The 27,881-nt window shown below is 43.7% G+C and overlaps 1 protein-coding gene across 3 annotated transcripts in view; it reads right to left on the bottom strand.

Moving 5' to 3' along the window:
• The window catches only part of RARB (retinoic acid receptor beta), a 985,731-nt gene that overhangs the window by 606,098 nt on the left and 351,752 nt on the right, over positions 1-27,881 (bottom strand). For all 3 annotated transcript variants that reach the window (XM_069730000.1, XM_069729996.1, XM_069729999.1), the window contains exon 3: positions 2,639-3,129. In XM_069730000.1, coding sequence (XP_069586101.1) covers positions 2,639-2,813 — 175 coding nt within the window. In that variant the 5' untranslated portion in view covers positions 2,814-3,129. The remainder of the gene's footprint in view (positions 1-2,638; positions 3,130-27,881) is intronic.

The raw sequence follows: 27,881 nt of genomic DNA, 5'->3' as shown, positions 1-27,881 counted from the left end.
ATAAACACTAACAGGATGTTCAGAGAAAACGTATCCGCTGGGTGGCTCCCCTCCGGCGTCTCACCATTCAGCTAAGCGTGATTGACAGATCTTTCCTTCTTGACAAATTCGGAGAGACCAGTCAATCAAGTCTTATCGTGTGGAAAGAATGTGCAGCAACCTATGCTAAAGTAGAAATAATATCAAGCAGAAAAGTATCATAGGCAAAGGTGAAGCAGAAAAACATCATTGGTCCAACAGGTAAAGAAACAAATTACAGAAGCCCTATGTAACTACATTACATGATGCTAACAGGTAGAGGTATGACAATAATGTGACAGGTTCCAGATTCCTCAGGCTCTGGTGCCCCAGACAGCTCAAAAGTGTCACAAAATAGAACAGTGGTGCTTTATCCCAAGTGTCCTAGGACAATACCCTACATATCTTACCGATTGGTGTACAATTCAATTGATTTATGGTCCTAGCAGGGACATGGGGTTCATAAACTCAAATAGGGCGAGGCAACTGAACTTCTAGAGGACTGTTACATCTGTCCTGGGTATCCTGGGCTCTGCTTCCTTCCCCTGGGTCCAATACCTTCTGTTACACTCCACGTCAGGTTTTGCAAGTTTCCCGGTGTGGATGAATCACATTATCTCCCTGAACCTATTTAAGGCCCATTGACACACACCTGTGTCTTGGGATTGAGACTCCAGATCTCTATGTTTGGTGTGCTCCACCTTATGTGCATAGTGTGCTTTTAATTGCTCAATCCTCGCTGGGTTCCACTTCATCCGTAATACTGTTCATGATATTCCTGAGTGTGCCAAATCCTCGCTGCCTAAGTGCCTTTCTGCTTGCTGCATCAATGCCTGGGGTCCGTGTGCCCACCAAAAACTGAGACTTAGAAAATCCATCTCACCCGGAGAGCCTAAAAAGGACATTATTCTCAAATGTCCTCCTAAGAATGCTTCTCCATATAGCCCATCAATTGTGGTAGAATTTGATTTATCTACGGTCCTAATCGAGACATGGGATTAATATACTCGAATAGGGCAAGTATGTCCTTTTGAGGGTGCTTATTCCAACCATTATTTTTAAGACATTAACCTCTCTCTGTGCTTCATTTAGTGCACAGATTGGTTTGTTACCGAATAGATCCATAGTCCCAACTGAGACATAGGATGGACAGTATCCACATAGGGCAAGGTGATCAAAAGATCTTTTGAGAGCGCTAACCTAAACCTTCCATCATGGGATGATAACCTCTAGACTTTCATAAATGACACCAATTGGGGGAAAATGTAATAAATCTAAGGTCTTAATTGGGACATAGGGTGATGATCCCATGTGATTGATGGTACACCTATAGGATGTGGTGATCAAATGTCTGCCACAAGGGGGTCCTTGTCAGACCATGCAATACCAAATACTATCTACGTTCTATGTATCTCACCGATAGGGATGGAACTAACTATGGTGTATAAAGGTATAGGGGGTTGACAGTACACGCATAAGAAGTGGTATGAAAAGGCTTGAAGACGCCAGCCTCAACTGTTCTTTTTAAGACAATAACCATTATGCTCTATGAGTTCCACTAATTGGGAATATATTTATCCATACTAATTGGAGTAGATTTTTATAATTGCTACCGTGCCCTCAAACAGTAAGATTAGCTTCCTAACTTCCTGATACTTTCGCCAATAGGCTCTTTGCTCTCAGCAGTAATAAACTATAGCCTGGAAGGTTTTATCTTTTTTTTCTTTTGCTCATGTATTGTATTGTTTGGGGTACTAATTATTGCATAAATGCTTGCTAAAAATAGAATTAAGCAACTTTCTAAATACTCTTCTTGGTTTTTTTTAAATTCTAAAACTATATTGATGTAGAGTCTGAATAACTACTTCACATTGCTGGCTGTGCTGTTGGCTCTGGCATAGATCTAGCAGTAAACTTCTCTACACTGTGTCTCTTCCCCCTGTCATTCTCTGAGTGTTAGTGATAACAGTAGGTTGAGGAAAGCACCCAAGTCTTCAGAGGGAACACATCACATACACTTTACAGTGGCAAAATGCAAATAGAAAGAAAAGCATGCACATAAGTTGGTCTGCAGGGGCAAATGTGAATTACATAGACTATCCATATAATGAAAAAAAAAAAGAATACCCATGGCAGACACTACAACACAAGGAAGCTGATATCCCTCCTGGATTATAGAAGAAGAAATTAGTACAGGTATGAAGATGTTTTGTCACATAAGAGATAGACTAGTAATCAGCATCTCAATCACAAAGAACTCATAAGCAGCATGTATTAATTGGCAGGAACATACCAACGTAAGATACTTGTAAAAATGGAGCCGGAAAAATAGCAAAACGGTTTATCTCAATATAATTATTAATAATAAAAATGTTTTGCATAGCCTTTAAAATATGGTATGCCAACATTGTGACCAGCCCTATAGGTAGGTGCACGCGAAATACAGACTTTCCAGTAATTTACTGTTCTTTGTAGGTTTAATATATACATTCTTGCACTTTTATCTCTTTAAAATGACTACCCAAATTTGTATAAAAATGGCCTTGTTACTTACACTGAGGTTATTTAAGATTAAGACATATCACAATCTATAGAAATTGATATGTAATCTTACACTTACTTGCTGGTGATGGAGTGCTGCAGCTGCTTGTGGGAGGATGGCCTTGGTATCCATGTAGTGGCAGTGGCAAGCCACCGATGACGGGAGGAAACAGGAAGGGATAGTGGGTGGCTGGATAGTGATTCATATGTCCGTTTACAGCTGGTACAGGACATGAACGACTGCTGGTTGTCATATTAAAATATCATCTTGTACCCTACCTCATCTGTGAATAGAGCAGACCATTCTTTCCAGCTGACAAATAGCTAGTTATTTGTCATGTAGAGGAAATACATTAAAAATGTATAGTTTCAGCCTGTCGAGGAATGACTCCAGGAACATTCACACAAAATTTGATCAATGTCTTCGGCATGAAGTTGCTGCAGATTAAAGAATCCACTGGTTTCCAATCCTGCTACTTTTATTCCTTTTTTTTTTTACTACTTTTTGCTGTTTTGTGTTCAGTATATTTAGTCACGTCTCCATTTCTGGCTGTGATTTCATATAATTCCCTAAAACAGAAAATTATAATATATGAATAAAAACCATTAAAAAGAGGCATTAAATAAAATTCACTTTGCAGGAAGACATTTTAATAAGCTCAACGCTTCACAGCAGAAATGACGGGATTGTGTATAAAACAAACACATTTGAAAGCCAAAAACCGTTTTCATTAATGCATTTGTAGCAGCGATAAACAAATCATCTAATGTCTTGGGAAATATTTGCTGTCTTGTGCATTCTTGGGGAAAGGAATAGATGCCTTGCACATGAAACAATGACCCAGATTTACTAAAATGATGAAAAGAGAGTTAAGAATCGCTAAAGCTTAGTCTCTGCAGATGCTTCGGAGCCAGCGATTCTCAGACACACGCGGCTACTCTTCCTGTCAATGTCAACTTCCGTTCTCCATTATAGTATTAGATTTTTACACAGCACTGGAATAACTTACAGTTGCAAACTAAGACTCTGTTTACACTTGTAGAAGGGTTTTTTGCCCATAGTTTATTGACTGCAAAAACGTCAGTATGAATGGAAGTCATATAAATTTCAAAACATGATACATACTACATAATTGAGTAAAATGGTTGGAAGCACCAAGTCACAACGTTGCTCATTCTATAACCTTTCTCCTCTCTCTAGTGTGATCTAACCTCTGCATCTCTGCATTAGGCTAACCTCTGCACTAATCCGTACCTCCCACTCCCGACTCCAAGACTTCTCCCATGCTGCGCCAATCCTCTGGGATGCTCTAACCCAAGAAATTAGGACCATTCACAACTTGCACAGTTTTAGGTGTGCCCTCAAAACACATTTGTTCAGAGTGTCCCATCACGTTGTAGCCCATTCACTACTTCCATCTATCCCCCACCCCCTGAAGATGGCTGGACCATCATTGTAAATACATCATTGTCAATACACACCTGTACTTTGTATCTCCCCCACCTCATTGTAGATTGTAAGCTCTCACACACAAACATAAAATGACTGATTAGGGAATGTGATAGGCCGCTCTGAACTAATGAGTTTTGAGCGAGCGCCTAAACTATGCAAGTTGTGGATGGTCCTAATATCTTGGGGTAGAGCATTCCAGAGGATTGGCGCAGCACGGGAGAAGTCTTGGAGTTGGGAGTGGGAGGTACGGATTAGTGCAGAGGTTAGTCGAAAGTCGTTTGCAGAGCGCAGCGGTCGGTTAGGCCGATAGACAGAAATGAGGGAGGAGATGTAAGGGGGTGCCGCACTGTGGAGAGCTTTGTGGGTGAGAACAAGTACTTTGAATTGTATCCTGTAATGAATGGGCAGCCAGTGTAATGACTGGCGAAGAGCGGACATGTCCGAGTAACGATTAGCCAGATGGACGACCCTGGCTGCTGCATTAAGGATAGACTGGAGAGGGGAAAGTCGCGTGAGGGGGAGGCCAATTAATAGAGAGTTGCAGTAGTCCAGGCGGGAGTGGATTAGGGCGACAGTGAGAGTTTTTGTTGTCTCCATGGTGAGAAAAGGGCGGATTCTAGAGATGTTCTTTAGGTGTAAGCGGCACGAGCGGGCAAGAGATTGTATGTGGGAGGTGAAGGAGAGATCGGAGTCAAACATAACACCCAGACAGCGTGCCTGCTGCCTAGGCGTTATTATGGTGCCACCCACGGAGAGGGAAATGTCAGATTTAGGGAGGCTAGTAGAAGGCGGGAGCAGAAGAAGTTCAGTTTTGGAGAGGTTGAGTTTCAGATAGAGAGCGGACATGATGTTAGAGACTGCAGACAGACAGTCAGTGGCGTTCTGTAGTACAGCGGGGGTAAGGTCAGGGGCTGACGTGTATAGTTGTGTGTCATCAGCATAAAGATGGTACTGAAAGCCAAATCTGCTGATGGTCTGTCCAATTGGGGCCGTGTAGAGAGAGAAGAGAAGGGGGCCAAGGACTGAGCCCTGAGGTACCCCGACAGTGAGAGGAAGAGGAGATGAAGTGGAGCCGGAGAACAGAACACTGAAGGAGCGGTCAGAAAGATAGTAAGAGAACCAGGAGAGAGCAGTGTCCTTAATGCCTAGTGACTGGAGCCTAGAGAGTAGGAGAGGGTGGTCAACAGTGTCGAAAGCTGCAGAAAGATCGAGGAGAATGAGTAGAGAGTGGTCACCATTACATTTTGCTGTCAGAAGGTCATTGGTCACCTTGATGAGTGCAGTTTCTGCTGAATGTAGGGGGCGGAACCCGGACTGTGAAGGGAAAGAGTGGAGAGGTAACGGGTAAGGCGGGAGTAGACTAGGCGCTCCAGGAGTTTTGAGATGAAGGGGAGATTGGAGACCGGTCTGTAGTTGTTTGCGCATGATGGGTCAAGGGTGTTTTTTTTTTAGTAATGATGTAATGACAGAGTATTTGAAGGAGTAGGGGAAAATGCCAGAGGAGAGGGAGAGATTAAAAATTGTAGTTAGGTGAGATGTGACGACTGGAGAGAGAGACTGGAGGAGGTGTGAGGGAATGGGGTCGGGGGTGCATGTAGTCGGACGAGAAGAGGAGAGGAGCTTGGAGACTTCTTCTTCTGTGATGGGATCAAATGCGGAGAGTGAGCCAGGGGAGATGCAGGGAGGAATGGGAGTCATTGCACTTGGTGTCTGGGAGCGGATTTCCTGACGGATATTGTCTATTTTCTCTATAAAGTGGGAGGCCAGGTCATCAGCACAAATGTCTGTGATCGGGTCTTGTGCTTTTGGCCTGAGGAGGGAGTGAAAGGTGTCAAAAAGTTTCTTGGGGTTGTTGGATAGTGAGGAGATCAGAGTGGTGAAATAGGTCTGTTTGGCAAGGTGAAGGGCAGAGTTATAGGTCCTTATCATAAATTTGAAGTGTATGAAGTCTCCACTCTCTTCTACACTACAGCAGACGTCTCAGTACTGCTCTCACAACTGAGGCTGTAATGTCTCTTGAACCCTCCTATTTCTCCCCCTGCTGGTTCTTCCCAGTTACTGCAGACGTCCATGTGCTGGGAGCAGAAGGAAAGCTTCTACTGAAGCTGACTACTGAGCAGACTTCTTGTAGTCAGGATATTCAATTCTGCCCTACTATCCAAGAAAAACAGCAATCAAGAAGGTTATCAGGATTTACTATAAGTGCTATTTTAAAGCCATTGACCTCTACTCATTCAAAGTTTGTAATATTTGTTTTAAAGGTGAAAAAAATGCATGACGTAGTTAAAGGGAATCTGTCATCAAGTTTTCGTACATAATCTAAGAGCAGCATAACATAGGGCAAGAAAGCCTGATCCATTGACATATTACTGTACTGCTTGGTGCAGTTTAGACAGAGTACTTCTTTATCTGATGTAGATGTAGATGTAGACTTTTGTGCTGTGTATACCTCCGCCACATTCCTGACTGGCAGCTTCCTATCTATACTGTAAATTGTCAGCATCATCCCAATCAATGGTGGGAATAGGGCTACACAGAATAGACTTACTGCCTGGCACATGATATCTAGCCATGTATCTCCTGCTGATAAAATACTGATTGCGTTGAAACTACAATACACAGCCTAATAAGTGACACATCTCTGCAATCAGGCTCTTGTGCCCTAGTGTATATTATGCTGCTCTCAGATGCTGACAGATTCCCTTTAAAGGGGTATTCCCATCTCCAAGATCCTATCCCAATATGTCATAGGTGTAATAATAATAATAGCAAATAATTTCCAATTAGAAATGTGGTATAGTTATTCTGATTTACTATGTCTCTTTCCTCATGTGCAGGCATTGCAGGAGCTTATATATCCATGGTTACGACCACTGATATATTGACAGTTAGCTAGTTGCCAGTGGTCGTAAGCACATGGATAGGATACCTAAGGTCCTGCAATGCCTGCCGTTCGGTGGCACAAGATGGCAAGAAGGATAGTGCTGGGAGAGATCCATGAGGTCATGTCAGAAACAGAAATCATTAAACAAGCAGGAAGTCAAATGTCAAGCTGAGGTCAAAGAGCAGGAATAATCAGGACAAAACACAGAAGCACAGCACATACCAGGACAGCAGAACTATTGACTGGCAGTGGGAACTGGCTCTCAGGGAAATATATAGAACAGCCCCACCCAGTGCTGACAGAAACCAAAATTAATAAGATTAATCCTGTAGCTTCTGAACTGGCCAGAGCCACAGATCCCAGGAATAATATAGGATTGATGCATCACATGCAACAAAGGTGCAGCGCCACCTTGAGGCCAAAGCAGTAAACAGTACACATGTTACAAATAGTCCATCAACATAAAAATATTGAATAGCCCCTTTAACCCCTTCCCGACCTGTGACACAGCGCATGTGTGATGAAAGACGGTGCCAATCCGACCTGTGATGCATATGCTGCGTCACAGAATGATCACATTCCTGCACATCGGATGAAAGGGTTAACTCAAATTTCATACGACCTACAGGGACAGGGGAAGTGGTACTTCAGCCCGGAGGGGTGGCTTTACCCCACGTGGCTCCGATTGGCTGTTGAAAGTGAAACAGCTAATCAGGACAATTTGTAATACAGTATTTCACCTATGAAACTTGGTGAAATATTACAATCCAACCATGGCAGATGCTGCAATATCATCGGCCACGGCTGGAGACCCGGATCTGCCCCAGCCACTGACTGATAGCGGCGATCTCCTGCCGCCATCAGTGCTTCCTACCCCTCCGTCCTGTCCTCCACGCCCTCCTCTCCGCTCCCCCATACTTACTGAGTCCTGGTGTCCCTCCGTCTTCTCCTATGGGCGCCTCCATCTTCCAAAATGGCGGGCGCATACGCAGTGCGCCCGCCGAATCTGTCGACCGGCAGATACATTCCAGGTACATTTTGATCACTGTGATAGGTTCTATCACAGTGATCAAAATAAAAGAAAAATAGAAAATGAACCCCCCTTTATCACCCCCATAGGTAGCGAACATAATAAAATAAAGAAAATATATTTATTTTTGTTTTTCCACTAGGGTTAGGGTTGCAATTAGAGTTAGGGTTGTAATTAGGGTTAGAGTTACAATTAGGGTTAGAATTAGAATTAGGGTTGCAATTAGGGTTAGGGTTAGAATTAGGCTATGTGCACACGATTGGCCGCTGCGGATTCGTAGCAGTTTTCCATCACGTTTACAGTACCATGTAAACCTATGGAAAACCAAATCCGCTGTGCCCATGGTGCGGAAAATACCGCTCGGTATTATCCGCAGCATGTCAATTCTTTATGCGAATTCCGCAGAGTTTTACACCTGTTCCTGTATAGGAATGCACAGGTGAAAGCCGCACGAAAAACACTGGAAATCCGCAGGTAAAACGCAGTGCGTTTTACCTGTGGATTTTTCAAAAACGGTGCGGAAAACTCCGCACACAAATCCGCAACGTGGGCACATAGCCCTAGGGTTGGAATTAGGGTTAGGGTTAAGATTAGGGTTAGAGGTGTGTTGGGGCTAGGGTTAGGCTTGTGGTTAGGGTTATGGTTAGGGTTGGGATTAGGGTTAGGGGTGTGTTGGAGTTAGGTTTGTGGTTAGGGTGCGTTGGGGTTACGGTTGTGATTAGGGTCATGGTTAGAGTTGGGATTAGGGTTAGGGGTGTGTTGGGGTTAGTGTTGGAGTTAGAATTGAGGGGTTTCCACTGTTTAGGCACATCAGGGGGTCTCCTAACGCGACATGGCGCCACCACTGATTCCAGCCAATCTTGCGTTCAAAAAGTCAAATGGTTCTCCCTCTCTTCCGAGCCCCGACGTGTGCCCAAACAGTGGTTTACCCCACATATGGGGTACCAGCATATTCAGGACAAACTGGACAACAACTTTTGAGGTCCAATTTCTCCTGTTACCCTTGTGAAAATAAAAAATGGCGGGCTAAAAAAATATTTTTGAGGAAAGAAAAATTATTTTTGTCATTTTCACAGCTCTGCGCTATAAACTTCTGTGAAGCACTTGGGGGTTCAAAGTGCTCACCACACATCTAGATAAGTTAATTGGGGGTCTAGTTTCCAAAATGGGGTCACTTTGGGGGGTTTTCTATTGTTAGGCACATCAAGGGCTCTGCAAACGCAACGTGACGCCCACAGACCATTCCATCAAAGTCTGCATTTCAAAATGTCACTATTTCCCTTCTGAGCCCCAAAGTGTGCCCAAATAGTGGTTTACCCCCACATGTGGGGTATCAGTGTACTCAGGATAAACTGAACAACAACTTTTAGCATCTAATTTCTCCTGTTACCCTTGTGAAAATAAAAAATTGCGGGCTAAAAAATCATTTTTGAGGAAAGAAAAAAGATTTTTTTATTTTCACGGCTCTGTGTTATAAACTTCTGTGAAGCACTTGGGGGTTCATAGTGCCCACCACACACCTAGATTAGTTCCCTGGGAGGTCTAGTTTCCAAAATGGGGTCACGTGTGGGGAAGCTCCAATGTTTAGGCACACAGGGGCTCTCCAAACACGACATGGTGTCCGCTAACGATTAAACTACACAAAATGCTTGCTTATAGTCTGTAAATAATATTTGCAAAGTTGCATTATGGATATAAAATTTGCTGCAACAGTATTCAAATCCTTTACAAATGATCCTGTATTGTCTCATATTTTTATCACATTTATTATTAATTGCAGAAACATAATTAGCATGAAGAACCTGTCACCAGAAAAAAACACTATAAACATGCAGATATAGTGTTAATTTGCAGGTTAATATTAGCCTGCCTGGCGCCCACACTCAGGCTGCTTTCACACTAGCGTCGGGCAACGTCCGTCGCACTGCGTCGTTGTGGAGAAAAAAACGCATCCTGCAAAGTTGCCCGCTTTTTTCTCCATAGACTTTCATTAGCGACGCATTGCGACGGATTGCCACACGTTGCATCCGTCGTGCGATGGATGCGTCGTGTTTGTGCAGTCCGTCGGGACAAAAAACGTTCCATGCAACTTTTTTTGTGCGTCGGTTCCGCTTTTTCCGACCGCGCATGCGCGGCCGGAACTCCGCCCCCTCCTCGCCGGACCTTACAATGGGTCCGTTGTTCTTTTTTTTCATAGCTAGCGTCGGTACGTCGGGCCAACGCATGGCGACGGCCCCGTACCAACGCTAGTGTGAAAGTAGCCTTAGCCGAATGCTGCGGGGAGATAATGAACTTTATTCCTCCCAGCAAAATTCGGTTTCAGCCATGGGGGCGGCACCAGCGTGGATTCAATCACAGCTCTGAGTATACAGATCGGTGGATGTAACCGAACCTCTGACTGACAGCCGCCACTTTGTATTCTCAGAGCGGTGACTGAACCCGCACCGATGCTGCCCTAGTGACTGGAAACCGAACCCTCCTGGGGTAAATAATGTTTGTTTCCTCCAGGCAGTGTTCAGCTAGGTGCGAGTGCTGGGCAGGTTCTGAATGCTATTATCCCCATATCTGCACGTTACCAGCGTTTTGTCTGGTGACAGGTTCCCTTTAACTGCAATGACTAAATACAATTTTCAAATACGTACAGCAACAGAAGAGCTTGTCAATATACAGTAAGTATTCTTAATAGCACAAGTGATATCACACGGATATTAAAGGATAAAAAGTCCTTGGCATTTGTTAACTCCAAGGGGTGAAGCTCCTTCTGATTGTGATGCTGCTATCCGGCATAGTCTGGCTATGAGATTAGAGGTATTGTAAAACAAGCAATGCCTTCCAATCTCAACAACTGGTTTTAGAAGCAAACAATATAGCATGACACAGATGCACAAGACATCAATTTTTGAAAAGCCCTGGGATAAAATTAAATTGTCTCAAAATCATGGCAAGTCTGAAGAGAAGAGTAAAAATCAATGTTCGCTAATCTGAAACATTGCCCTCCAAACTACAGAAATAGAATAAACCTACAAAACACTCCCTTCCTACAAGGCAACCACACACAACTGCTAAAGCACGAGGATATAGCGATATATATATATTATATATACATACAAACACTAAGTACATGTGAAGTTTCCTCCTACATTTGTCAGGTCTAACACACTGGCGACTTATGTAAACATATATATATATATATATATATATATATATATATATATGTAAACATATATATATATATATAATTGTCTAAGGGGTACTTCCGTCTGTCTGTCCTCAACTTCCGTAACGGAAATCCCGTGTCGCTGATTGGTCTCGGCAGCTGCCTGTCATGGCTGCCGCGACCAATCAGCGACGGGCACCGTCCGATTAGTACCTCCCCTACTCCCCTGCACTCACTGCCCGGCGCCCGCTCCATAATCCCCTCCAGCTCACACAGGGTTAATGGCAGCGGTAACGGGCCGCGATGTAACGCACTCCGTTACTGCTGCTATTAACCCTGTGTGTCCCCAACTATTTACTATTGATGCTGCCTATGCAGCATCAATAGTAAAAATATGTCATGTTAAAAATAATTAAAAAAATTAAAAACCTGCTATACTCACCATCTGCCGCCTTCCCAGCTCCTCGCGACGCTCCGGCGACCGCTCCATGCAAGCGGCAGCTTCCGGTCCCAAGGCTGATATGCGACAAGGACATGTCATGACGTCACGGTCATGTGACCGCGACATCATCACAGGTCCTGCTCATACCAACCCTGGGACTGGAAGCTGCTGCTTGCATGAAGCGGTCACCGGAGCGTCGCGAGGAGCGGGGAAGGCGGCAGATGGTGAGTATAGCGGGACTTCAACGGGCCTTTGGAAGATAAGTATATGTTTGTTTTTTTATTTTAAGTCTCTATACTACGTGGCTCTGTGCTGTATACTCCGTCGCTGTGCAATATACTATGTGGCTGGGCAATATACTATGTGACTGGCCAATATACTATGTGGCTGGGCAATATACTACGTGACTGGGCAATATACTACGTGGCTGGGCAATATACTACGTGGCTGGGCAATATACTACGTGACTGGGCAATATAGTACGTCGCTGGGCAATATACTACGTGACTGGGCAATATACTACGCCGCTGGGCAATATACTACGTCGCTGGGCAATATACTACGTGACTGGGCAATATACTACGTGGCTGGGCAATATAGTACGTCGCTGGGCAATATACTACTTGACTGGGCAATATACTACGTCGCTGGGCAATATACTAAGTGGACATGCATATTCTACAATACCCGATGCGTTAAAATCGGGCCACCATCTAGTATATATATATATATATATATATATATATATATATATATATATACAGTAAAAGTAAAAACAATCTTTAATAATACAGGTCTGCAAGGGTAAAATTGTTTGAAAAAAAGTGATTATTATATACTTTTGTTCGCTGAGCTCAGAAAAAATTACCAAAAAGATTCCATCACATACAGTTTTTTCACAAACACTCCATAGGCTTTTTCTTGCACCATACTTTGACCTCTTTGTATGACCTTTTGGTGATTTTGGTGTGACTAGATTGGTTAGGAATTAATGGTCGCTGTGCTACGATTGGCTGCTATGGGCAGTGAAGTTTTTCTTAACCCAGCTTCCAGAGAGTGTGGTGGTGTACATAATATCCAATCATAGGATATCTTTCATTTTCCTCAGCAGTATAAGAATTGAAAGCTGCGCTGTGATTGGATGTTATGGGCAAGAAAAAAATATATATATTTTTTAAGTCACAGTTTATAACAGTGTGGTGGTGTCCATAAACAATCAGAGCACAGCTTTCATTTTATCTCCGTAGTATAAGGACTGAAAGCCGCACTGTGATAGGTTGCTATGGAGACCAAAGGCAGATTTCCTTTTTGACAGAGTTTATAAGGGTGTGGTGCTAATTATGCAAATTGTCTCTTCAGAGAGGAAGAGAGCTAGAACTCTAGTGCCACCTATTGGAAGGTAGCAATCCTACAAGTCAATGTTGACCCTTTAACGAGCCTTGTCACATGACTTAGGATAATAGCCAAATCAATCTCAATTTGTAGACACTATGTTTCGGGGTACTGCCCCTCGTCAGTGCAAAGTGGAGATCTGATTTGGCTGAGTGAGAAGCGTCCGACCGTTATCCAAGAAGTATCGTTTTTCCTTGCGGAGATCGACATGCTAAGCATGCCGAGATGAGGAGACTTAAGCATTGCGGCTTTAAGTCTCAAGGAGAAACGATACTTCTTGGATAAGGGTGCGGCGGTGTGCTTATCATGATTCCTTTCAGTATTTAGAGGCTGTGGTGGACTAAACTTGTTTCTAACAATGTGATCAAAATGGCTGCAAGGTGGTGTCATAATTCACCCAACAGCTTTTGCAACATTTGCGATTGTTTTTGTAGTGAAGAAACAATGAAGGAACATTCCTGACTTGGTTAGAAAAGTGTATTATGCGTAATTAGGTGTAAAACTAGGTGATCAGAACAAGTCGATAGCGCCGCATGTAATGTGTTCTGTTTGTGAAGAACTACGACAGTGGTTTTAAGGGAAGAAGGAGAGGTTTTGTTTTGGCATGCCTATGAAAGGGAGACAGAGTGATGACTGTTACCTTTGCATGTGCAACGTGAAGGGATTCAACCTGAAAATAAGAAGGGAATTATATACTCTGACCTCCCATCAGCTATTCACCCTACGCCTCAAGGTCCAGTAATGCCTGTCCCTTCATCTCCAGAGACACTTGAAAATACAACGGATTCAGAAGATTCAGAACACGAAGAAGGATTCTGACGAAGACTTTCACATTTGTCCCAAAGAGCCACACCTTTTTTCACAGCTCGAATAAAATGATTTAGTCACAGACTTGGACCTTCCTAAACATTCTGCAGAACTTTAAGGCTCTAGACTGAAAGAAAATAACCAGTTAGCTACTGGTACCTGTTTTTCACGGTAGAGAAGCAGAGAAAGGGAATTCCTCCCACACTTCTCAAGACGGTGCTCTAGTGTGTTGCAGTGATGCTCCTGGGCTGATGCAAAAATTAAACACTGAGTACAATGTGAGCGAGTGGAGACACTTTCTGGATACAACCCCAAAAAGTCTGAAAGCTGTGCTACTGCACAATGGCAGCAAGCATGCTTCAGTGCCTGTATGGCATTCTGTGAACTTGAAGGAAAGCTATGAGAATTTAGATTTTATTCTCAAGAAACTTGACTGCGAGGATCAAAGATGGGTCAATATGTGGTGAGCTGAAAGTTTTCTCTTTGCGCCTTGAGCAGCAAGGAAGGTACAAGCTTTTTGTGTGAATGGGACAGCTGGGATAGGTCTCAATGGAGACAAAAAAGTTGGCCAACTAGAACATCTTTGCAACCTGGACTCCAGAGAATAGTTGTGGGAAATTTGGTTGATCCCACTATAGCTTTCCTGACACACTGCGCATTAACCCCTTCCCGACCTTTGACGCACCGTATGTGTCATGAAAACCTGTGCCATTCCGACCTGTGACGCAGCATATGCGTCATGGCCGGATTGGGCTCCTGCAGGCTGGGTGAAAGGGTTAACTGTAATTTCACCCGGCCTGCAGGGACAGGAGGAGTTGTACTTTAGCCCAGGGGGGGGTGGCTTCACCCCCCCGTGGCTACGATCGCTCTGATTGGCTGTTGAAAGTGAAACTGCCAATCAGAGCGATTTGTAATATTTCACCTAAAAAACTGGTGAAATATTACAATCCAGCCATGGCCGATGCTGCAATATCATCGGCCATGGCTGAAAACACTGATGTGCACCCACCCCACCGATCGCCCCCCCAGCCCTCCGATCTGTGGTCCGCTCCCCTCAGTCCTGTGCTCCGCTCCCCCGTCCTCCTGTCTGCTCCCCCGTGCTCCAATCCCACCCCCCCGCGCTCCGATCCACCCCCCCACGCTCCGATCCACCCCCGCACTCCGATCCACCCCCGCACTCCGATCCACCCCCCATGCTCCGATCCACCCCCCCAATGCTCCGATCCACCCCCCATGCTCCGATCCACCCCCCCATGCTCCGATCCACCCCCCATGCTCCGATCCACCCCCCATGCTCCGATCCACCCACTCATGCTCCGATCCACCCTCCCATGCTCCGATCCACCCTCCCATGCTCCGATATCCACCCCCCAAGCTCCGATCCGCCCCCCCTATGTTCCCTTCCCCCACACCATCATACTTACCGAGCCTCCCGGGGTCCATCCGTCTTCTTTCCTGGGCGCCGCCATCTTCCAAAATGGCAGGCGCATGCGCAGTACGCCCGCCGAATCTGCCGGCCGGCAGATTCATTCCAATGTGAATTTTGATCACTGTGATAAAACCTTACAGTGATCAAAATAAAAAAAAAAAAAACAGTAAATGACCCCTCCCCCCTTTGTTACCTCCATAGGTAGGGACAATAATAAAATAAAGAATTTTTTTTTCCACTAAGTTTGGAGTTAGAACTAGGGTTAGGGTTAGGGTACGGTATGTGCACACGTATTCTGTTCCTCTGCGGATTTTTCTGTAGCGGATTTGATAAATCCGCAGTGCTAAACCGCTGTGGATTTATCGCAGATTTACCGCAGTTTTTCTGCGCATTTCACTGCGGTTTTACAACTGCGATTTTCTATTGGAGCAGTTGTAAAACCGCTGCGGAATCCGCAGAAAGAAGTGACATGCTGCGGAATGTAAACCACTGCGTTTCTGTGCAGTTTTTCTGCAGCATGTGTACAGCGATTTTTGTTTCCCATAGGTTTACACTGAATTGTAAACTCATGGGGAACTGCTGCGGATCCGCAGCGTTTTCCGCAGCGTGTGCACATACCTTTAGAATTAGGCTATGTGCACACGGTGCGGATCCGCAGCAGTGTTCCATCAGGTTTACAGTACCATGTAAACATATGGAAAACCAAATCCGCTGTGCCCATGGTGAGAAAAATACCACGCGGAAATGCTGCGTTGTATTTTCCACAGCATGTCAATTCTTTGTGCGGATTCCGCAGCGTTTTACACCTGTTCCTCAATAGGAATCCGCAGGTGAAATCCGCACAAAAAACACTGGCAATCCGCGGTAAATCCGCAGGTAAAACGCAGTGCCTTTTACCCGCGGATTTTTCAAAAATGGTGCTGAAAAATCTCACACGAATCCGCAACGTGGACACATATCCTTAGGGTTAGGGTTGGAATTAGGGTTGTGGTTAGGGGTATGTTGGGGTTAGGGTTGTGATTAGGGTTATGGCTACAGTTGGGATAAGGGTTAGGGGTGTGTTGGCGTCAGAATTGAGGGGCTTCCACTGTTTAGGCACATCAGGGGGTCTCCAAACGCAACATGGCGCCACCATTGATTCCAGCCAATCTTGTATTCAAAAAGTCAAATGGTGCTCCTTCACTTCCGAGCCCCGACGTGTGCCCAAACAGTGGTTTACCCCCACATATGGGGTACCAGCATACTCAGGACAAACTGCGCAACAATTATTGGGGTCCAATTTCTCCTGTTACCCTTGAGAAAATAAAAAAAATGCTTGCTAAAACATCATTTTTGAGGAAAGAAAAATGATTTTTTTATTTTCACGGCTCTGCGTTGTAAACGTCTGTGAAGCACTTGGGGGTTCAAAGTGCTCACCACATATCTAGATAAGTTCCTTGGGGGGTCTAGTTTACAAAATGGGGTCACTTGTGGGGGGGTTTCTACTGTTTAGGCTCACCAGGGGCTCTGCAAACGCAACGTGACGTCCGCAGACCATTCCATCAAAGTCTGCAGTTCAAAAGTCACTACTTCCCTTCTGAGCCCCGACGTGTGCCCAAACAGTGGTTTACCCCCACACATGGGGTATCAACAACTTTTGGGGTCCAATTTCTCCTGTTACCCTTGGGAAAATAAAAAATTCTTGGCTAAAAAATTATTTTTGAGGAAAGAAAACGTATTCATTATTTTCACGGCTCTGCGTTATAAACTTCTGTGAAGCACTTGGGGGTTCAAAGTGCTCAGCACATATCTAGATAAGTTCCTTTCGGGGTCTAGTTTCCAAAATGGGATCACTTGTGGGGGGTTTCTACTGTTTAGCCACATCAGGGGCTCTGCAAACGCAACGTGACGCCCGTAGAGCATTCCATCAAAGTCTGCATTTCAAAATGTCACTACTTTACTTCCGAGCCCCGGCATGTGCCCAAACAGTAGTTTACCCCCACATATGGGGTATCACCATACTCAGGAGAAACTGGACAACAAATATTGGGGTCAAATTTCTCCTGTTATCCTTGGGAAAATTAAAAAATTCTGGGCTAAAAAACTTTTGAGGAAAGAATTGTTTTTTTTTTTTTTCATGGCTCTGCGTTATAAACTTCTGTGAAGCACCTAGGGGTTTAAAGTGCTCACCACACATCTAGATTAGTTCCTTTGGGGGTCTAGTTTCCAAAATGGGGTCATTTGTGGGGGATCTCTAATGTTTATGCACACAGGGGCTCTCCAAACGTGACATGGTGTCCGCTAACAATTGGAGCTAATTTTCCATTCAAAAAGTCAAAAGGCGCGCCTTCCCTTCCGAGCCCTGCCATGTGCCCAAACAGTGGTTTACCCCCACATATGAGGTATCGGCGTACTCGGGAGAAATTGTCCAAAAAATTTTAGGATCCATTTTATCCTATTGCCCATGTGAAAATGAAAAAATTGAGGCGAAAAGAAATTTTGTGTGAAAAAAAAGTACTTTTTCATTTTTACGGATCAATTTGTGAAGCACCTGAGGGCTTAAAGTGCTCACTATGCATCTAGATAAGTTCCTTGGGGCGTCTAGTTTCCAAAATGGGGTCACTTGTGGGGGAGCTCCAATTTTTAGGCACACGGGGGCTCTCCAAACGTGACATGGTGTCCGCTAAAGAGTCCGGCAATTTTTCATTCAAAAAGTCAAATGGCGCTCCTTCCCTTCCATGCCCTGCCGTGCGCCCAAACAGTGGTTTACCCCCACATATGAGGTATCAGCGTACTCAGGAAAAATTGGACAACAACTTTCGTGGTTCAGTTTCTATTTTTACCATTGGGAAAATAAAAAAATTGTTGCTAAAAATCATTTTTGTGAATAAAAAGTTAAATGTTCATTTTTTCCTTCCATGTTGCTTCTGCTGCTGTGAAGCACCTGAAGGATCAATAAACTTCTTGAATGTGGTTTTGTGCACCTTGAGGGGTGCAGTTTTTAGAATGGTGTCACTTTTGGGTATTTTCAGCCATATAGACCCCTCAATCAAACTGACTTCAAATGTGAGGTGGTCCCTAAAAAAATGGTTTTGTAAATTTCGCTGTAAAAATGAGAAATCGCTGGTCAAATTTTAACCCTTATAACTTCCTAGCAAAACAAAATTTTGTTTCCAAAATTGTGCTGATGTAAAGTATACATGTGGGAAATGTTATTTATTAACTATTTTGTGTCACATAACTCTCTGGTTTAACAGAATAAAAATTAAAAATGTGAAAATTGCAAAATTTTCGAAATTTTCGCCAAATTTCCGTTTTTATCACAAATAAACACAGAATTTATTGACCTTAATTTACCACTAACATGAAGCCCAATATGTCACGAAAAAACAATCTCAGAACCGCAAGGATCCATTGAAGCGTTCCTGAGTTATTACCTCATAAAGGGACACTGGTCAGAATTGCAAAAAACGGCCAGGTCATTAAGGTCAAAATAGGCTGGGTCATGAAGGGGTTAAGATTGGACTGATGAAGCAGTTTGTGAAAGCTTTACCGAAAGGAGAGATTTTTAAGTGAAGAAAAAAAAACTTCAAGCTTCATACAATTTTATTAAAAAAATGTTGATTAAAAACTTTGTCTCAACCCATGATAGTACAGAGGCAGCCTCTGTAACATCATGGATTGAGACACATTTTTTATCCAAATTTTTGAATAAAATTTGCAATTTTATGAAGATGAACATTTTTTTTCTTCATTTATCCCATGAGTGGCCCCTTGGAACCCGCACTTTGATACGCCTAGAACGTGGGTGAGTAATTTTTTCTTGATTTTGAGATTTTTTTGTACCTGTGCACCAAGTTTCATGGACTGTCCAAAGCAAAAACTGAAGGAAGGCATTTTTCTGGGTCCAGATATTTGGAAACCCATGAAGGACCACATACTCTAAACAAAAATGAAAGCTGTTGAGAAAAGGGCTTGGGATTCTTTTAAAGAAGTTGTGAAGAAATTTCTAGGTAACAACAAAGATCCCAAATTTTAGTCCATCGTGGAGAACATGCTGAAAGTTTCAAAGTCTTGGGTTGTCTGATGAATTTGAAGTCACATTTTTTACATTCCCATTTGGACTGCTTTCTTGAAAATCTTGGTGCGGTTAGCAAAGAGCAAGGAGAAAATTTCATCAAAATATTAAGGAGATGGAACGAAGATGCCAATGTAGATGGAATGTGAATGTAATGGGGACTACTACTGGATGCTTCACAAAGAAAATGTATCAAGGGAAGCTTTGAAGAGAAAAGGAAAAATGTGCATTAATTAATTTCCAATAAAATTGCAGAATCAATGTTCAATAAATGTTAACATACCGTATATACTTGAGTATAAGCCGAGATTTTCAACCCATTTTTTGGGGCTGATAGTCCCCCTCTCGGCTTATACTCGAGTCATACCCAAGGGTCGTCAGGGGAGGGGGAGCGGGGGCTGTCTAATTATACTCACCTGCTCCTGGCCCGGTCCCTGCACGTCTTTTCCCCGACACCGGCAGCTTCTTCCTGTACTGAGCGGTCACATGGTACCGCTCATTACAGTAATGAATATGCGGCTCCACCTCCCATAGGGGTGCAGCCGCATATTCATTACTGTAATGAGCGGTAACCGCTCAGTACAGGAAGCAGCAGCGACGGGGAACCAGGGACTGCACCGCGCCAGGAGCAGGTGAGCATAGTGGGGAGGGGGAGCGCAACGCTGCACGATATTCACCTGCTCCTTGTTCCGGCCGCCGCTCCGTCTTCAGCAGTGATGCTCAGGTCAGAGGGCGCGGTGACATGGTTAGTGCGCGCCCTCTGCCTGAATGTCAGTGCTGAAGATGGAGCGGCGCCGGAATGAAGTCAGGTGAATATTGAAAGTGCCGGGGGCCTGAGCGACTGAGAGGGGAGTATGTGATTTCTTTTATTTTTTTATCGCAGCAACAGCAAATGGGGCAAGTGACTGTATGGAGCATCTTATGGGCCAATAACGTTTGTGCAGCACTATATGGGGCAAGTGTCTCTATGGAGCATCTTATGGGGCAATAACGTTTGTGCAGCACTATATGGGGCAAGTGTCTGTATGGAGCATCTTATGGGGCAATAAGGTTTGTGCAGCACTATATGGGGCAAGTGTCTGTATAGAGCATCTTATGGGGCCATAACATTTGTGCAGCACTAAAATGGGGCAAGTGTCTGTATAGAGCATCTTATGGGGCCATAACGTTTGTGCAGCACTATAATGGGGCAAGTGTCTGTATAGAGCATCTTATGGGGCCATAATGTTTGTGCAGCACTATAATGGGGCAAGTATCTGTATAGAGCATCTCGTGGGGCCATAGCGTTTGTGCAGCACTATAATGGGGCAAGTGTCTGTATAGAGCATGTTATGGGGCCATAACGTTTGTGCAGCACTATATGGGACAAGTGTCTTTATAGGGCTATAATCAATGTTTGTGCAGCACTATATGGGGCAAGTGTCTGTATGGGGCCATAATCAACGTTTGTGCAGCACTATATGGGGCAAATATCTTAATGGAGCATCTTATGGGGCCATAATCAACATTTGTGCAGCATTATATGGGGCATATTTAATATGGAGCATCTTATTGGGCCCATCATAAACTTTATAGAGCATTATATGGGGCTTCTGATTCAATATGGATATTCAAAAACACTTAACCTACTGATGTCTCTATTAATTTCACTTTTATTGGCATCTATTTTTACTTTTGACATTTACCGGTAGCTGCTGCATTTCCCACCCTAGGCTTATACTCGAGTCACTAAATTTTCCCAGTTTTTTGTGGCAAAATTAGGGGGGTCGGCTTATACTCGGGTTGGCTTATACTCGAGTATATATGGTATATAATAATGTGTACATTTTTGGCTACAATAGAGATTTTTCTTTTGCCTCTCCCTTGTATGTAATTTCAAGCACGTCTTGTGCAAAGTCCATGCGTGATGATTAAAAATAGAAGTGTGGGTTTTTTTTAATCATGGCATAAGAAAACATAAAGGTCAGTCATTGGATTTGAAAAACATTTCATAAACCCAAATTTTGCATACCTGTCTAATTAACCCCTTTAAATGATTTGGATATGGTAGTACGCACGAAAATCTTTTTACACTGCCACTGACATATCCATGAAGGCAACAAATGTATACTTTTAAGCACTGTCCAAATATGATTTTTATGTTACATTTTTTTCTATTTAACAAAAAGAAAAATAGCATATCCGCAAGATGACAAATGTTTTACAGCAAGTGCTTCCAGTGTTAGAACTAAATCAAGAAAAAGACTTGCACATCCATGATCTATAGAAAGACCCAAAATATACTTTAGTACCTCATTGTCAGATCGAGTGCAGCAGATTTATAAGTCCTACATCAATCAGTCATAACATTAAAACTACCTGACTAATATTATATAGCTTGCCAGACAGCTCTGACTCTGATAGATGCGGTCCTGGACTGGTCATCTACCCGACCAGGCAGATTTCTGGTGAGCCACGCTTCTTGATCCCAGAGTATACAGCCCACTCCAGCCCCCACTATTATTAGCCATTTGTGCTTTTTCATGCATCTGTAGGGGCCAGCAGAAAAAAAAAGTCTGTCATCTTTTTCAATTTTCCTGCAGTTTGCACTGTACATGCACTAAAAGGGATGACATGACAGGAGCATTGCAAAAATGACCTGAAAAAAGGACCTCACCAATCAACATCCAGCAAGCACCATGAACTTCTCCAAGACTTTGCCTTCGAGAAACAGTGGCTATACTGTAGGTGAGTATAACTGTGTCTGTATTCTTTGTTAAGTGAGAGAAAGTGGCGGCCGGTGAGTGGCTGTTCTTGTGCATACAGCAGTCTTTGTGTATCAAATGTGCTGTATACAGCAGTCTCAGTCTATCCTATATGGTATATATACAGCAGTCTCAGCGTTTCCTATGTGATGTGTACACCAGTGTAGCCTTTCTCTCAGGTATACAGCAGAGTCTCAGTGTATTTATTTGATGTATATAAAGCATCCTATGTGATGTATACAGCAATCTCAGTGTATCCTATGTGATGTATATACTGCAGTCTAAGTTTATCCTATGTGATGTATACAGGTGTCTAGTACCCTATGTGATATATACAGCATAATAAAGTATATAAATGTGAAGACATGTATACAGCATTTAGTGTGGAGCTGTGCCTACACACACACACACACACATTACACAGTATACTACGTCTCCTGTCCTGTTGATGGAGAACCAGCAGGGTCAGTATTGGAGTTTTTAATTTTTCTGTCAGCAATCCTATGGGCAAATAAAAACTACCGTAATCCTGGCCAACCCATTTAAAGGAGACATCTAATGCTTAGTTACAGTAGGTTCCAACTGCTAGGACCCCCACAGATTCCAAGAACCAATGAACTGAGAGCCAGTATGAATGGAGCTGTAGTCCATCATGTGCACATCAATTCCATTCACACAGAACTCTTCAGAGTCCAGTTTGTCGGGATTGGAGAGGGTCCCAGCGGTCAGACCCCCAGCAATCAGGATGTTAACCCTTAACACATGAATAGGGGATAAATTCCAAACATGAGTATGGCCCTTTAAAAGGACATGACCAAGTAAAGCAACATTTGCTGAACCCTTGCACTGTGCTTTAAAGGGTGAATAGGCAGGTGGGTTATAGTATGTGGGCCAGGCTACTTTTGGTCCCAGTCAGGCCCTGCATCGATTGATGCATAGATTGCACAAGATCTGTGAAGGTATCCTCACACCAAGCCATTCAAGGAAGATCACGTGTAAACCCAGTAAATTATGTTCGGCCATTCTGGATTTTAATTTTGTTATCTTAAACTTGTGTCACAGATCTGTATCTTAATTGATGTTCTTTGTTCAGATTAAGTTGGTGCTTCTGCACATTGTGGTAAATATTAAAAGGGAACTATACTTTCATGTAACTTTTCAGAATACAAATTCATGTGTGTGTGTGAGGAATAACACTATTTCTGGTATTTGACCCTGAATATCCTGATTTTTTTTTACCAGTTTTCCCCCTCTATATGCTTTTGTTGTATAATTTCCAATATACTCTGAGCTGGTGAAAGCAAAATAACTGCTATGATGCCTCCTATACACTAAACACATAGAAACATGGATTCCTGCTATTTTATACTATGGTAGAACTCAGAAAGAAGCATCAAATGCATGCAGTGAACTATACAGCAGTACTGAGCAGGAACGCTGTGAATCCAGCTTTGGGATAAGCAAACTAGAACCTGCATGATTTGCTTCTCTGCCTCTCACTCTGCCCCTCCATCTTCCCTCTCTACAGACTTCAATTTGCTGTATATCCCGACACCTCACCATGCCAGCAGTCTGTCTTACTTTGGATAAGAAGGATATAAACTGATGATTTTTTCAGTGAATGATGAGGTCAGAAGGCGAAGAAAGAAGTAGAGAAAGAAGCATATTTGCTTGATAAGATATAATATAGTTTAGTTCAAAATTTATAAAAATGAATCTGTCAGCAGATTTTTATTACGGTATATAATATGACAGCATAATGATGTAAGGACAAAGAAGTTATAATAGAGTTCTCTCTGCTGAACTCTAGCAGAGCTCAGCTGTTGATCTGTGTATAACCCTGCACACACCACAGTTTTCTGTGTACATTGTATAGTGACAGGGAGCTGCCAAGAAGTGCTGAAGGCATGGTTGGATTAGTTTCTATAAGACCATCTGTTCTGTAGTGATAATTAGGGATGGACGAACCCGAACAGTAAAGTTTGGCATCTGTACTGAACACGTACTGTTTGGGCATGGACACCAAACACAGACTTCACCAAGAAGTCCGTGTTACTGTTCAGGTTCGCCCCCCTGGACACCAGGGGTGTGTGTTGTGCTGTCATGTGCATGACAGAGAGGCAAACACTACTTCTGATTGGCAGTAAAATCATCACGCCACTTAGACAGCCGCTGTTCGCACGCTGTGAAATGACAGCGTGCGCTCGCAGCTGTGATCTGCGGAATAAAGTTCACCTCCAGTCACTGGTTTTGGCTGATGGAACTACTGCTCCCAACAGCCAATGTCTGCTACCGCTAATTACAGTGACAGCAGGAGCGGCTGATGAGAGTATCAGCCAGCGCCCGTGCTGTAAATAAATAATAAAAAAAGGCTTGGGTTCCCCTACATATTCGCATATTTGGTGGTCTTGCCCACGCATCCATGATTTTTGGGGAGCAGTCTTTGACCTCCACAATAAGCTAGCACTTAACAAGATTCAGCCTACAATGGAATTAGCCTTATTGTCTCTCTGTGATCTCTCCATTGCCCGGTTCAAAAGAGGCCTCCTTAGACACTTCCTCACAGCAGCACGTACCCCGCTATTGGAAACAATCAAAGTCCCCCTCACGCTCTGAACTGGTTTCGGAGTTGAACCATATTTTTAGGATGGAGCAGCTAATAGGACAGGATACTGGAACCTTGGACAAGGTCCTGAATACATGGTCCCCTTGGATTATGTTTCGAGAAACTACAGATCTGACGACCTGGTTGGATAATTGATTTTATTTTTGACCTATAGAGGTGAATATTCATAACTTTGCCAACGGGTCGCTGTGTCTCAATGGTGAGCATACCAGAAGTGGGAGGAGGTGGATGGGAAGCCAGGATCCGAATATCCCCCCCCCTCTCTCTCTTTTCTTCCAATCTTTCTTCCTCCCCCCCCCCTTTTTTTTTTCCTTTTCTCCCTTTTTCTTTATCTTTCTTCTCTTTTCATTCGATAAATCTCCGGTGCAATATTGATGGATTGCCCTCTTAATTAACAAACAATATATTCCTAAGATCGAATTACAGATTTTGAATATCAACCTTAAATCGCTCTCTGATTGGTTGGAGGAGGGATGCTCCTCTCACATGTAGATGATACCGAAGAATATTGCTACCGAGATTTACTTTATAACCAAATATGCTTTATTATTCAAATGTTACATTGAAAGCAATATATTTCCATTTTTCTATCTATAGATGATTCTATATGTGCTGACTGAATGCTTCTTTATGACTGTTTAATAAAATGATTTACACAAAAAAAAGGCTTGGGTTCCCCTGTATTTTTGTTAACCAGCCAGGCAAAGCTCTCAGCTGGGGGCTGCAACACTCAGCTATCAGCTTCAGCAAGGCTGGTTATCAAGAATAGATGGCTCCCAGGGCGTGGCCTGGCTTCTGATGGCACAGGTCGTATAGCGCGGGAGCTCCGTACCCAGGACAACCTAAGCTGCTCATAGCGATGCACAAACGGCACCTTCCCTCCTAAAACTCCCCACACCGCCTCCTTACCGGCCGGTGAGTACATGGGGAAGTCTAAATCCGGCACTGGGGACCCATCCAGGCGCATAGTGGACTTCTTTGCGGCCTCCTCGCCACAGCCCCAGAAATCCAAGATGGCGCCGCTGTCTCCCAGGTCTTCCCGGGCTGCGCGCCGAGGCTCTCATTCCTCTGCCTCAAGCGCTGCAGCGGCTGATCTCCCTGATGCCCCGGTCACAGTGTCGCTCCTCAGAGACATGCTGGGGGACCTCCGGGCCTCCCTGCAAGAAGATATGCGCTCCATGATGGCGGAGCTCAGGGGAGAGGTGGAGGAGCTGGGTGGCCGTACTGACCACATAGAAAATAAAATGTCTGAGCTAGTGGCCTCTCACAATGATCTTTGGGAAGCTCATGACAATCTGCAATTACTTGCTACAAGGACACATGCCAAAACTCTGGATCTAGAAGACAGGTCTAGAAGGAATAATGCCAAGCTTAAAGGCATTGCTGAATCAGTTGGGACTTCCTTCAAGATTTCATTCTTACTGTCCTCCCGCTCTATTCTAAAGTAGGCATCATAATTGACCGCATACACCGGATCCCCAAGCCCTCAGGACTAGACCCCTCGGTCCCTAGGGACGTTTTGGCCCGCATTCATTTTTTTGTTATGAAGGATGAGTTCTTACAGGCCCTGAGAGCTAAACCACCATTGCATGAACGCTTCGCGACCATTACTGTTTTCCCTGATTTATCACCAGGAACTCTAGCCTTACGCAGGGCGTTTCTGCCTTATACCACAATCCTGAGGGAAAAAGGTATATTGTAATGCTGGGGATTCCCCACTAAGCTCTGCATTCGCAAAGATGTATCGATCACCACGTGTCTAACCCCGTCGCAAGCAGCCAAGACTTTGTCGCAATGGGGCTTTGATCCTCCTGGACCTCCTCCTGCCGCTGCTTCCTCCAAACCTGAAGGATCTAACCCTCGAAGACGCCGTATTACCCCTGACTGGAAGGTCGCCTGAAGCGTTAACTTTCTTCATTTCCTGGTTGGAAAAAAGGGAGAAAAATTTTTTTTTTCTTTTTTTTTCCTCTTCCCGCACAGTTCTAGTACTCCTTTATTTTATTTTTCTTCTTTCGCTGATTTTTTGCTGAGGTTGGTCACTGGTTGGTCCTACCTCAGCTTATTTCCCCATAGGTGAATTGTTTTGATGTTTTTCACCTTGGACTCAGGAACTCCCTGGATGGTCCTTTGTTGTAACGTATGGTTATTGTTTGTCTGGTTTTCCCTTCCCCCTTCATCCCTTCCTCCCCCCTTTCATTTCAGATCGCCTCTGCGTAGTAGCCCATGTCGTTATGGTACTCTATTACTGATCATAAATTTGCATGCCTTTACTCAGAATTTTATAACTGATTATTATGAGTGTTTCATTATATTCTATTAATTTTAATGGCCTTAACTCCCCCAGCAAGAGATCACTTGTCTGGCGTCAACTTGCCAAGTCTAAGCATGACATTATATGTTTACAGGAAACTCATCTGCTAGAGCGAGATAATGTCAGAATGTATTCGAACTTATATCCTCACCAATTCTTCGCAAACGGGAAATCCAAAAAAGCTGGGGTGGCTATTTTTTTCAGTAAGGCTAATTCTTTTCAGTTACGTAGTTCTGTGGTTGATCCCGCAGGTAGATATATTATCATTTTATGCTTAATCAATAATACCCCCTACAACATTGCCTCTGTGTACGGTCCAAACACTGGTCAAACTAAGTTTTTGAATAGCTTTTTCTCAGCACTAGGTAATTTTCAGCATGGTTATAAACTAATCGCCGGAGATTTTAATATCACAGTATCCAAAAATTTGGACTGTTCGTCGTCCTCTGTATCTAGGGGCGAGGCGGCCCACTTGATTAACTCCTACAATCTCCATGATATTTGGAGATATCTTCATTGTAATGAGAGAGATTATACGTTTTGGTCGCCTCGTCACACTTCCTACAGCAGGATTCACTATATTTTAGTGGACGATGTAGCCCTCCCTCACTGTTCTGCTGTGTCTATAGGTAATATCACCTGGTCTGACCATGCTCCAACTTCAGTTACTCTTAAAGATCCTCTCGCAATCAGACCCCCTTCACACTGGCGCCTTAATGCCCACCTCCTTTCTGAGCAAGCGAATTCCTTACAAATTGAGCACTCTCTGCAAGAGTTCTTTGCTTTGAATGATTCTTCGGATGTGCGCGAGGACTCCCTTTGGTTTGCCCATAAGGCAGTAGCGCGTGGTCTTTTTATTAAAATGGCTGCGACAGCTAAACGAAAATATAATGCAAATCTTCAATCTGCTTTAGCTGAAGTGGCCCAAATGGAGTCCAGCCACAAAGCTCACCCTACTGCCCAACTTTTTTCTAACCTCTCTACTGCACG

The sequence above is a fragment of the Ranitomeya imitator genome, chromosome 6 (assembly GCF_032444005.1).
Source record: "Ranitomeya imitator isolate aRanImi1 chromosome 6, aRanImi1.pri, whole genome shotgun sequence".
Lineage (NCBI taxonomy): Eukaryota > Metazoa > Chordata > Amphibia > Anura > Dendrobatidae > Ranitomeya > Ranitomeya imitator.
Note: the sequence above shows the minus strand (reverse complement) of the source record. Positions and strands in the feature narration are given on the sequence as shown.